Genomic DNA, 12,398 nt, shown 5'->3' on the forward strand with positions numbered 1-12,398 from the left:
ACCCTGAGATCATGACCTGAGCCCAAGACAGATGCTTAACCACCCAGGCGCCCCAAAATGGTGATGTTTTCTACACTGTTGATTAATAACTATGCACACTGTTACTAATAATTGCCATTCCTGATTTGCTAGAAATATTGCAGTGTTACTCTTCCATCACTGTAAGGCTTTTTTTGTTCCCCCTCTCTCTCTTGCTCTCTAACCAAATATCCAGTGCCTTTTTGCATTTTGAATTCTGAAGTTTGTAAATTCTACCCGCTGGGCTTCCCACTATGCCCCACTTGCACATGTCCCACCTCCGTTTGAGGCATTTCTAAAACCCAGCTCTAGTTCTCCCTTCTCCCTTTCCCAAGACAACACTTCCATGCCTCTTTATGTTTTCAACACGTCTTCCCTCCTTCTCTAATGATCCCCAATGGGAGTGACTCAAAATTTCTCTCAACCCAAAGTTCTTACAGTTGCTAAAAAGGAGTCAGAAGTATGTTGGCAAATGCTTGAAACGTTGCTACAGGTAACTCCAGACTGGGGACTGCCAACATCTGAGCTAATGAATCATCTTCTCTCTTTTTATCTGCTTTTTTCTATGTAGGTGCCTCAAACCTTGTAGTCATCCTTCCCCTCCTCACTACCCACGATGTATCTATCACCCGACCTGCGGGTTCCTTTCTCAGAGCCACGGCCATGGTTCCTCAACAAGCTCTCTTCCCTCAACGTTCCTCAAGGCACCCGGCACACCACAGCCAGGCAGACCTCCCAGGAGCCATGTGGAGGCTCCTCGGCCTGCCTTGCAAAACCTCCTGCAGACGTCCAGCCTTCACACTAGAGCACAGGACGGACCTACCAGTCAGGGCAATGGGAGCGCATGCTCCCAACTGTTCTTGCTTCCAGGAATACTCATCCTTTAAGGCTCAACTCACGTTCCCCCCTTTCCACAGCTAAAAGACTTCTTTCCCTCCTCCGACTGCCAGGCCAAATTCTCTGCAGCATCTTGTTCCCCTGCACCAGCTCTGCTCCCTCAAACACGCAGGGCACACTCCCACCTCCCAAATCAATCACCGACTCCCAAGTCTACCCTCTCAAGGGGGTCAAGCCTGACCGCCCCATCTCATATTGCCTCCCGCATCCCCCACTGCCTTGTCTGCCCTGCCCTGCTCTTTTCTCCATAGCATGTCGAGCGCTTATTATGCTGTTTTCTGCCTACACGTCCCCATTTCACCTCAAACTAGCTCCATGAGCTCAAGGACCTTTTCCTGTTGACAGATCCCAAAGCACTACAAACAGTATCTGGTGTGGAGTAGGCAAGACACTTCAGAAAAATAAACCCACCTTTGCAGGGCGCCTGGGTGGCTCAGTCAGTTAAGGGTCTGTCTTTGGTTCAGGTCATGATCCCGGGGTCCTGGGATGGAGCCCCACATCGGACTCCCTGCTCTCCCCCGTCCTCTGCCCCACCCCCACTCGTGTGTGCGCATGTGCACGCACGTGCCTCTCTCTAATGAATAAATAAAATCTTAGTAAATATAAATAAATAAACAAATAAATAAAAATAAACCCACCTTTCCGTGAATAAACTGCTATTCATTTTCCACCATAATCTCCAAACAAGGAGAACGGTTCCTCGTGGATTACATTTTCGTTTGATTTAAAGGTTTGCTCATCTCCCAGCTCAGCTCAAGACTAGCTACGGTTGAGCTAAGAAGTGAGCCCTACTTGTCAAGCTGTACTTTGCAATCTTCAAACAATCCGGTTTTATTATGTCATTTACAGACATAACCAGAGTTAATTTAAAGTGTTTTCTTTAACTTTTTTTTTTTAAACTAGAAAAAGACAGGACGGGCTGTCCTATGGGCCACATTAGATAATCTGCCAACAGTCGTCCAAAGTAAACTGCACCCATATGACAATGAAAAGCCTATTTCCTAAGTTCTACCTTGGGCTCCATGGAGGCCCTCTTAGGCCCTCATAGCAGGCTTCTGAAATGGCTCTAAGCTCCCAATTCCAGCCTTTCCTCCTCCTCAGTGATGCTAAGAAACCAGCAGTTTCATCAATGAACACAGACGTTCCTCTTCTTCAAGCACTAAACTAAAAATGGGAATTTCGAAGGCCTAAACTTCCCCAGCCTGTATTAGCCTCGATGGGCAGCTCAAAGTGTGGACCAGGGATCCTCAGGTAATTTCCGGGGGGCTATCACGCCCTGCCTTTTCCAGCTACCTGGGCAAAGTCACATTTTCCCCCCAACCAACCAACCAACACAACCACAAAAGAGTGAAGGCAGAAGCAGAGAAGAGACTCTAGGGTCTCCTGTTTGCCAGAAACTGTAGAGATTTGTCAAATATAAATTAACACCTCTCTCCTCCCTAATTTTTTAAATTTTAGAAAATAAAAAAATTTAAATAAAAAGTCATTTCTGTGAACATATAATGGGTTTATTGGTTCTATTTTAAAAATGAATCAACAAGTGGTTTTTTTTGGGGGGGGTTGGTTTTTTGGGTGGTTTTTTTGGGGGGTTTTTTGTTTTTTGTTTTTTTGCTTTCCTGTTTCAATTTCTAGTGTGATAACTATTTATAGCTAGAAGCCACATAAACAGAAGCCCTTTGGAGTCCACCATACTTTTTACAAGTAGAAAGGGTCTGAAACTAACAACACAGCCATCCCCCAACTACCTACTCACCCTCTCACTCCCCAAAAGAAGATCTTGGCCAAGAGGCAGATATTCCTGCTGAAAATGGTTGGGCTTGCTTTCAAAACACTATCTCATTGCTTAACTTAGATGCCAGAAAAAGGAAGATCAAGGGAAAAGGTAAAAAGAAGCATCAAATGGTCTGAAGAAAAGGCAAGGAAAGGGGTTTTTTTAAAAAAATAAATTTTATATGAAAATATATTGTTTCATGAAGAATTAACCTGGGGTTATTAACCAGAAGCTTCTAGATGGACTTCGGGGAACCCATGGAGCCCCTGAAATTGAATGCAGAAGGGTGGTCCATGTGTTTATCTAAGAAAAGGGTCCAAATTTTTCATCCAACTCTCAAAGGAGTCTGTGACCAAAGGTTAAGAATCTCTTGGATGCTGATGTCGGTTTACAGCTTGGGGAACATACTTATTCCTAAGCCATTTAAGCTAAGTGTAAAGGAAAACAAAATTTTATAAAAACCAACGCAATTTTGCTAGGAACTCAAGAGCCTCTTCCAAGAACACTGCACGCCCCTTGTTGCTGAAATTATGGATCTAGGACTTGCCTTTCCAAACAAGAAAGCAAGGCTTTCTTCTGAACCCTGCCGCGGACACCTCTCTCAGGAACCACTGTGCCTGGGCTACAGTGTGAACATTCCTACATTCTTTTCAGTCAATCACCCTTTTTCGCTTCTGGCCCAGAACTGAGGAATTTGATCTTAAAATCTAAGGACACATAAGTTGGAATCTGTTTGTGAATGAGGAGCAAGTAATGGTGTGGGGGTGTGGGCTTCCGAAGAATGACCCTGGTCAGTGAGTCAGGAGACCTAGATTTTAATCTAGTTGTGAGACCTGGTCACCTCATCTCTTTAGATATATTTCCTTCCCCGCAAAGTGAGGGGGCTGGACATAGGGGTGATCTGTGAGCTGGAAATCAGGCTGAAAAGAATCTGTCAATGGCCCACGGGGGCCAGAAACGGATGGAGAGCTCTGCCTTACCTCGTACCGACTCCATCCGCTATGGTATGAAGATTTCTGGGGACACAGAGGTGGTCAGAAATTGCACAAACACACAAACCCATGATCAGTGTCCCATCTCCACAAGGGGCTCTGAGCAGGGGGTCCCTCGCTATCTCGAGGCTGTGGCTCCTTGAGAAGTTCTTGGTAAGAGCAGCTCCCCCTCTTCCATCTCCTAAGTGGATGAATGAAGCTCTCCTCCCAAGTCCCGTACAATGGCCCCAAGCCAAAGCTTCCCTTTGAAATACACAGCCTGGCTCCAAGACACTCCATCAGTTGGCAGTTCTCTCTTTCCACCTCACCCACTGGAAGTCTGAGACACAGGAGGGCTGAGCTCTGAAATAGGAAGCCGAACTATTCCCATCACAACTAATAACCATTACCGACTGAGCTTCTCCTGCGTGAAGAGACAACGTGCCAGGAGCTTCGTACTCACTTCCGTGCGGAACTCCCATCAGCCCCATTCAGGAGGCACCGAGGTCCATCCAGGTTACATAACCAACAGAAACAGGGCTCAGACCGATGAGCTCGGCTCTGCTGGATTTCAGAACGTCTTTACGTGATATCAGGCTTCCCCAGCTCTGAGTGTTAACCATGGGAATATCAGAGACAGTCAAGTTCAGTCCAAAAGACCAATAATGTATCCATCAAATCAAGGACCAATCTATTCTTGTCTTTCTCCAGACATCAATGCAAGTAAACTCTGCTTTAAGCGATACGGATAAACCCTTCCAACAAAGGAATACAAAACAGTCGCAACACAAATTTTCATGCACGTTGTGTGCGTGCACACACACGTGCACACACACAATCAAACCTACTGAATTAAATAATTGCTCAGCACTCGCCGTGTGGCAGGCATGAAACAGGTGTTACTTTTAAAAAACTACATGTGAGCTCCAAGGCCTCATGTTTCAGTAACACGTCCAACTACCGAACAAACAACAAAAAAAGGAAAAACGGTCAGACTCTTTTCCGATCATTTTCAAATCCAATGAAGTTGTTCCCATTGTTTCAGATAAAGTGTATTTCATCCCAGGCTCATTTCATCCCCACACTCCGGGGCCAAATGTCTTCCAGAAACTCTTCTTCTGGGGAGTAAACTGCTGACAGAGATTCAACTACGTCACCAGAGCAGGATGAAGGAACTTTAACATCTCCGATCCAAGCTCGCTGAAGAGATCCCCCGGGTCAGAAACTTTTACCAACAACAACAACAAAAAAAGAACAAAAAAAAAAAAAAAAAAAAAAAAAAAAAAAAAAAGGAATTCTTTTCAAGGAAGCTTCCACACCCACTGTCTCTTAAAATACACTGTTTGGAACATAGTGGGTTCTCAAGAAATCGCGTTGGATGAACACGCCAAACTTAGACTAGGAAGCGTGGGTGGATGGGGACTGTTGTGCATAATTCTGGGGTTTGTTTCAAGTCATTAAAGATCCTCGCTCAACATATAAAGTCAATACGAAAATAATTCTTCCGTTCATTCTATGGACTCTGCAACAGGTGTCCATGCTGGGTGCCCGCCGGGTTCCCCTAAGGGTGCTTGTCAGAGGGTGGTGTCCCTCGCCGCAGACAGAGAAGGAGCCTGCACGGCACACAAGACGGGAGTGACTCGCCCAAGGTCACCGGTCAGCGAGGAGCAAGCCAGGATGTAAATGGACGCCTCCGGACTCCAAGTCCGTTGCTCTCTGCATCACATTAAGCTGCTGAGGCAGTGACTTTCTGAGACACCACATTTAGATGATCTCACTTCCATATATTAACAATTTCCTAAGGCGCCAAGCCAAAGATGGAAATTCCATAGAGCAATGACACGTGAGAGCTCACAGTGGTACCAGCTCTGCAGGAGAAAACTGCTCTGCCCCTCTCTTCTGGGTGTAGTCAGCTGTGACTCAAACCCCCATCAGTGGGGGGTGGGCTGAACCAGAAGTCCAGCTGTCCCCAGCCTGGGGCGCAGGGGGGTGGGGCACAACAAGGAGCTGGAGAGCCAGAATACAGCCAGGTACCCCTCTTAGATCTCATACAGAATGTGAGCTAACGTGGGGCACCTGGCAAGCTCAGTAGGGTAAGCTTCTGACTCTTGATTTCCGCTCAGGTCATGATCTCAGGGTCGTGGGATCGAGCCTCATGTCAGCCTCCATGCTCAGCGTGGAGTCTCTCTCTTCCTCTGCCCCCACCATTAAAAAAAAAAAAAAAAAAAAAGTCCTGGGTGGCATTGTTCCAGGTAAGAGGGACAGTCACAGGTCACAGGTCATGTTCCTTTCTCAATTGTCTGCATCAACGCACCCTTCTCTGAATCCTGAAGGCCAGGAGCCCCTCTCTTCGTTTCAGCCCTGCAGTGCCATTCCAGCCGTGCCTTCAAGACCAAGCCTTCAGCCCCTTTCAGGTCACAGGGCAGGTCACCTATCTCACAGGTCTCTCCACTTACCAAATGGACAGTGAGAAGCAGCCCCCGCAGGGGGGGTTGTTCCATCATTCCCATCAGTGAGTCTCTCCCCCGAGAAGAGTAGGGTACAAAATTCAGGTGTCCATGTGGATGCAACCTCAGGCTCATCTCTGATTGTAGAGTCAACGTCTTTAACAACTATTTCTAAGACACAAGACTTCGAAAAAAACACCGAACCACCCTGGGCCTTTAAGTCCTACACCGCCACTAATAAGGAACACAGCCAACGACTAACGAATCCTCCCCTACCGGCTGCTGCCAAAGGACCGGGCACTGTGTCACTTCATTCCATCTTCTCAAAAGGCCTTACTTATTATTCCCGCATCTGATAGTTTTTTGCCCCAAGTCATCCAGGTGAGGAGGAGTGGAGCCCCGATGCCTGGCTTGGACATCATCGGCACAACTTGCCCTCCGACACATGAATGGATAAAAGAAAACTGCAGCAAACACACACATGCTAGAATACTCCTCGGCCTTAAAAAGGAAGGAAATCCCAGCTACAACATGGATGGACCCTGAGGAAATTACGCTAAGGGAAAGAAGCCAGTCACAAGAAGACCACTATTACCTGATTCCACTTATGGGAGATCCCTAGAGTAGTCAAATTCATGGAGGCAGAAAACAGAATTGGGGCTTCGGGGCAGGGGTGGGGGGATGTTGGGGGAGGAGGATGAGAGGTTGCTGCTTAACAGGTTTTCAAGATGGAAAGAGTTCTGGGGATGGACGTAGTGATGGGTGCCCGACAGCGTGAACATGAACTACACACTTCAAAATGGTCAAGATGGTAAATGTCATGTGTATTTTTATCACAGTCAAACATGATTTTGGAAAGAAAAGGAGGGGAGAGGTCAAACACAGTCTCCTTTAACCCATATAAACTTGGAGGAACATACAGAAAGTTTTAATTATTCTAATACAGAAAGCTAGCATAGGAGAAGAAACAAAAAGCACCGAGGACTTCCCTGATGGCTGGTACAGGAGAATTTAAAATTCCAACATAAAATCAGAAACCTGAGATCAGGGCAATTTTAAAAATCTGCCCTCCAGCAAGAACACAGTGCCCATTTTCTCTGCCCCCTCTTTGGGTTCCCCACCATCTGCCTATTTTACTTAGACCCCCTTTCCGAGAGAACTAAACCTCAAAATGCCTGTCTGACTCGTACTGGAACAGCACCACCCCTGCCTGGTCAGCTCAGAGGACACCTGCCGCTTTCCCGCTGACCATGGTGCTGTCGGCTGGTCACCCTGGAGGCTGACGTGCCTTTCGAGGCGAATGGGCTTGACTGGATCTCTGATCAGAAGCACTGTCTTGTTAAACCATGAACCCATCCTCAACACCAGCCAGGACGCCCGGAACTCGGCGACCGGGAACAGCAGGACCAGAAAAGGACCAGGGCATGCAGGAGTGCGAGGTGGGCTCTTAGGCTCCCTGGGAGTATCACTACCAATGAAGGTGATGTGACCTCTTTTCATCAGCAAGGCACTTGTAAAAAAAATCTTTAAAAGAAACGCCTTCACAGCCATCTCTCTCCTGCCCTAGACCCCTGAACAGGCGAGTTGAGCCCTTTTCACTCCCATTTTTCGGAGAAGCAACTAGAAGTCAGGGTTTGCCCAAGGTCAAACAACGAGCTGGCTGCAAAGTAGGAACTGGAAGCCGCCCATGTTATTCCTTCCGCTACCCCTCCCTCCAGAGACAGGGCTGGCCGGCATCACAAGGAACAGGAAATTGAAATGGCTCCTGGTAAGGCAGGAAGCCTGCCAACCTCCGCGAGAAGCTGACCAATGACCAGAGCCCGCCCTGAATCAAAGATGCCTCCTCCGAGGAGCTTCCGACTAACCCGTCTTCCCACCCGCGGCACTGGAGAGACACCCCGAGAGTGCACAACCCGCTGGGGCCCATCTGTCCGGGGAGAGGAAGGAGGCTCAGCAGAAGCGAGAAGCTATTCGAGAGCTGAGCTGGAGAGGCAGCAGGTCCCAAGTATGAACTTATCAGCTTTATTCTCACTCCTACCCACATCACCCCCCCAACACACACACACACACACACACGCACACTCTTCCCTTCATCCCACCCCTGGCACCGAACTGGAAGATGGGCGAAGCAGAGCTGAGACAAATCCCCCCCGGAGGGGCGGGGGAGCAGCAGCAGCAGCAGCAGCCACCAGGCACTCAAAGATGGGAACCTTGCAGGAGCAAAAACATGCACTTGAACTCATGCACCATTTCCAAAATAGTGAGACAGATTTCAACCACTTTACCTGAGTTGTTTTTGCTCTTCTGCCTTGCATGCTGTTGCTATGGCTAATCTGTGGGTTGGTGGCACCTTCAGAAAGACAGTGAGACTTCCTACAGGGGAGTGTGTTGTAATTACTGTAGGGAAGAGACTCTTCGGTAGCAGCTGGTGGCATCTTATGGTCTGCAAGATCGGGAATATCAGACACCAGATTCCGACAGTAGCCTGCGAACTTGCTCCTGGGCCCCCCGTTTGCCGTCACCCCGGAGTTTTTCTGAGCATACAAGTCACCCAGGGAATTGGCACGCTGACAGCTGCTGAGCTGCCGGGGGCTCGCCCGGGGTTCCATGCCCCGAGCCTCCTCGCAGTCTTTCTCTTCGGTGGAACCCAAGATCTCTTCGTTGCTTGTTAAATGTTCTTGGCTCAGATCGGAGAGTGAGAATTCCAGGCTGTCCTCCCGCCAGATGTCTGCAGATTTGGAGCGTTTCTTCTTAAAGCTCGCCGTCTCCATGAAAGTGGGCCCGTTGGATGTGTAGAGATGCTGCCTCCTGCCTCCGTCAGCCAAATACGTAGCGTCATCCCCGTAGAGCCGGGTCTCCTCCGAGTCTGGCATGCTCTGCACAGAGGCGGCTGTGAGGACGATGCTGCTGTCCACGCTGGGAGTGACAGAAGAATCGGTGTACGACACAGGTCTCAAGCCCATATCCACTCGGTCCACCCAAATGGGGCTGCCGAAGTCCTCTAGGGTACCCTCCTGGGAGAAGGGCTCCAGGCCATTCTCGGCCAGGGACTGCGGGATGCTGGGCGTGCTGCTGGATCGTGTGCTCACTTCGGAGTTCCTGTGGATCACCTTCCCCGAGGACGCGTGCCTCGTCCGCCGAGCCTTGTGTGACAGGCGCAGTGAGCGGGATGTGTGCTTACGGCCCAGGCTGGCATGCTTTTCTCCATAAAACTCATGCTCTACATTTTGACTTTCTGCGTTTCCCATGGTTTTATGGTCTGCAGCATGGGGGGTGGGAGGAAAGAGAGGAGGGGATAAGTGAGTCACGAATGGGTAGTTTAACAGAAAGAGCTCAGGGTGCGGGGCAGGCAGAGAGCTTGGTAAGGCGACAGGACACGATCCTCTGCCCACCTGGCAGGTGCCTGGGCCCTGACACACTTGAGTTGAGAACTGACACCTCCACTGGACGGGCCCCCGCGATGTGAAATGAGAACCCAGGTAGACATGTGGAGAATTAAACGTGTCTGTGCCCAGAGGGTAACTAGCTGCCCACGGGGCCCGCTGCCATGCTGCCTTCACAGGGCTGCGAACCCTCGTGGTTCCCTCCAGCTCGGCTTACCAAACTCGGCTTCTCTCCAGACACCAAAAACCCTGAAAGCACAACCGGACTTTCTTTTTTGTTGTTGTTGTTGTTAAGAGTTTATTTATTTATTTGACAGACAGAGATCACAAGTAGGCAGAGAGAGGGGGAAGCAGGCTCCCTGATGAGCAGAGAGCCGGAGGCGGGGCTTGATCCCAGGACCCTGAGATCATGACCTGAGCCAAAGGCAGAGGCTTTAACCCACTGAGCCACCCAGGCACCCCAAAACGGACTTTCTGCTGGAAATGATAATGTAGTTCAAAAAGCAGTAACCAAACTCACCGGAGCATTTGACAACCTCCCTCCCTCCCAATGTTTCCGTTTGATCCGGACTCCCATCTATATTTCAAAATCAGGGGCGCCTGGGTGGCTCAGTTGGTTGAGCGATGCCTTGGGCTCGGGTCATGATCCCGAACTTCCAGGATCGAGTCCTGCATCGGGCTCCCGGCTCCTTGGGGAGTCTGCTTCTCCCTCTGACCTTCTCCTCTCTCATGCTCTCTCACTCATTCTCTCTCAAATAAATAAATAAAACCTTTAAAAAAAATCAATCAAAACTTGAAACAGTCAAGAGATTAATAAGTCCGATCAACTCTTCCTAGTTCATCCAGGTCAAAAGGAACAATGGGCTTTTACCTGAAATTCGATTTAATGCCCTGGCATTCTGGAAACCTTAACTTTTGGTATATCAGAGGGGGCATGAAGTGGGAGGCAGGGAGAGGGAAATGGGCAAAACCAAAAGAAACCCCCCCTCTCTGCTTAGCAGCAGACTAATGGGTTTATTTCTGGGAGCAAATCCAAACCAGGAACATTAATCTGGTACAGAGTGCCCTGCACACAGAAATTCACATTATGAAACCACTAAATGTGATTCAGCCTTTTGGGGCTACCCAGGTTAATTCAAGTCCTTCCTTCCCATCTTCCGGTCTCTCTCCCTGGCCTGGTGACTGTCACCCACAGGGGGAAAGAGAAAAGACCTTCAAAGCTCAGCGACTGTGACTCTCTTAGCCTCTTTTCCTTACTCTGTTCTTTCTCTGTACCATTCAAATTGTATGCGCTGAAGACACACACATAAAAGTGGCCAGAAAGGAAAAGAGGGAAAATATAGTAGCTGTATATATTCCTGCGCTGATGTTTCCAACCACCTACGTAGTCATTCATTCAGAAAATACATGAGCACCTACCATGCTGTAGAAGCCAGAGACACAGCAGCGAACAAAAGAGACACACTCCCAACTCTCAAGAAACGGATACTGTAGCCAAGAAAACAGTGAAAGGTACGAGGGGGGGTGCAGAGAATGAATTGACCAGGACCACGACAAAGAGTCAGGACTATCAGACACCTTCACACTGATCCAGAATCATTCTCTAATCTCACACTCCATCTAAAACACTACATCGACTCAGACGAGCCCATCTTCGTGGAAACCAAATCAGTGGCCACAGGAAGGGAAAACCTCCATTTCATGTTCCAGTGAGTTCGGAGGTAACTCACACAGGCACCAGATGTTACACTTTTCCCATACTGGAATATTCCCCACCGGGTCACACATCATGTGATTCTCAGAGGGAACTTTCCAAGCAGGAGAATCTCCTTTTTCCTGGCAGCAAGTATATTTCAAAGCAGTTAATAAGCTCCTGCCTCTCTGGCTGGCGTCTTTAAGAAGCAAAGAAAAAACAACAACAACAACAACAATTCAACTCACTAGAGGGGAAAGAAAAACATCCACTGTCCGTACACGACCATTTGTGATCTATATCCGGAAGAATATTTTGTGCTACGTTTTGAAAGTCAAATAAATAAGGAAGCGTTTCTTTTTTTTTTTTTTTTAAGATTTATTTATTTTAGAGAAAGAGAGCACACATGTGAGTGCGAGGGGCAGAGGAGAGGGAGGGAGAGAGAGAGAGAGCCCAACGCAGGGCTCAATCTCACAATCCTGAAATCAAGACCTGAGCCAAAAACCAAGAGTCAAACGCTTAACGGAAGGCGCCACCCAGATGCCCCAACACGTAAGCATTTTTTTTTAAAGATTTTATTTATTTATTTGACAGACAGAGGTCACAAGCCGACAGAAAGGCAGGCAGAGAGAAGAAGGGAAGCAGGCTCCCCACTGAGCGGAGAGCTCGATGTGGGACTTGATCCCAGGACCGTGAGACCATGATCTGAGCCAAAGGCAGAGGCTTTAACCCACTGAGCCATCCAGGCGCCCCCATATAAGCATTTTAATAACTAAAGGCCATGGCCAATTCCTTAGAGTTCTTGATCTTTTAAAGTACATGGTAAGACACCTGAATGTGTCTATGTATCCATATGTTTTGCCAATAAATAATAAAAAGCTTAGAACGAGTGTCAGCCATGGTTCCACTTTAAGAATCAATAGGTTTAGGGGCGCCTGGGTGGCTCAGTGGGATAAAGCCTCTGCCTTTGGCTCGGGTCATGATCCCAGGGTCCTGGGATTGAGCCCCACATTGGGCGCTCTGCTCAGTGAGGAGCCTGCTCCCCCCCCCCCGCCTGCTTTTCTGCCTACTTGTGATCTCTGTCAAATGAATAAAATCTTAAAAAAAAAAAAAAGAAAGAAAAAAAGAAAAAAATCAACAGGTTCAAGTTTAAAAGAAGGAAAAGAATGATGGGGGCAGAACTGCATGTAAGACAAGCAAAACTGTCTCCTCACACCC

The 12,398-nt window shown here is 48.3% G+C and overlaps 1 protein-coding gene across 2 annotated transcripts in view; it reads right to left on the minus strand.

The window, feature by feature from the left end:
• The window catches only part of LOC111155650 (T-cell lymphoma invasion and metastasis 1), a 200,621-nt gene that overhangs the window by 123,394 nt on the left and 64,829 nt on the right, over nt 1–12,398 (minus strand). For both annotated transcript variants that reach the window (XM_022515945.1, XM_022515944.1), the window contains exon 3: nt 8,390–9,363. In XM_022515945.1, the coding sequence (XP_022371653.1) occupies nt 8,390–9,352 (963 nt within the window). In that variant the 5' untranslated portion in view covers nt 9,353–9,363. The remainder of the gene's footprint in view (nt 1–8,389; nt 9,364–12,398) is intronic.

The sequence above is a fragment of the Enhydra lutris genome, unplaced genomic scaffold (assembly GCF_002288905.1).
Source record: "Enhydra lutris kenyoni isolate GAN:26980312 unplaced genomic scaffold, ASM228890v2 scaffoldscaffold43, whole genome shotgun sequence".
Classification (NCBI taxonomy): Eukaryota; Metazoa; Chordata; class Mammalia; order Carnivora; family Mustelidae; genus Enhydra; species Enhydra lutris.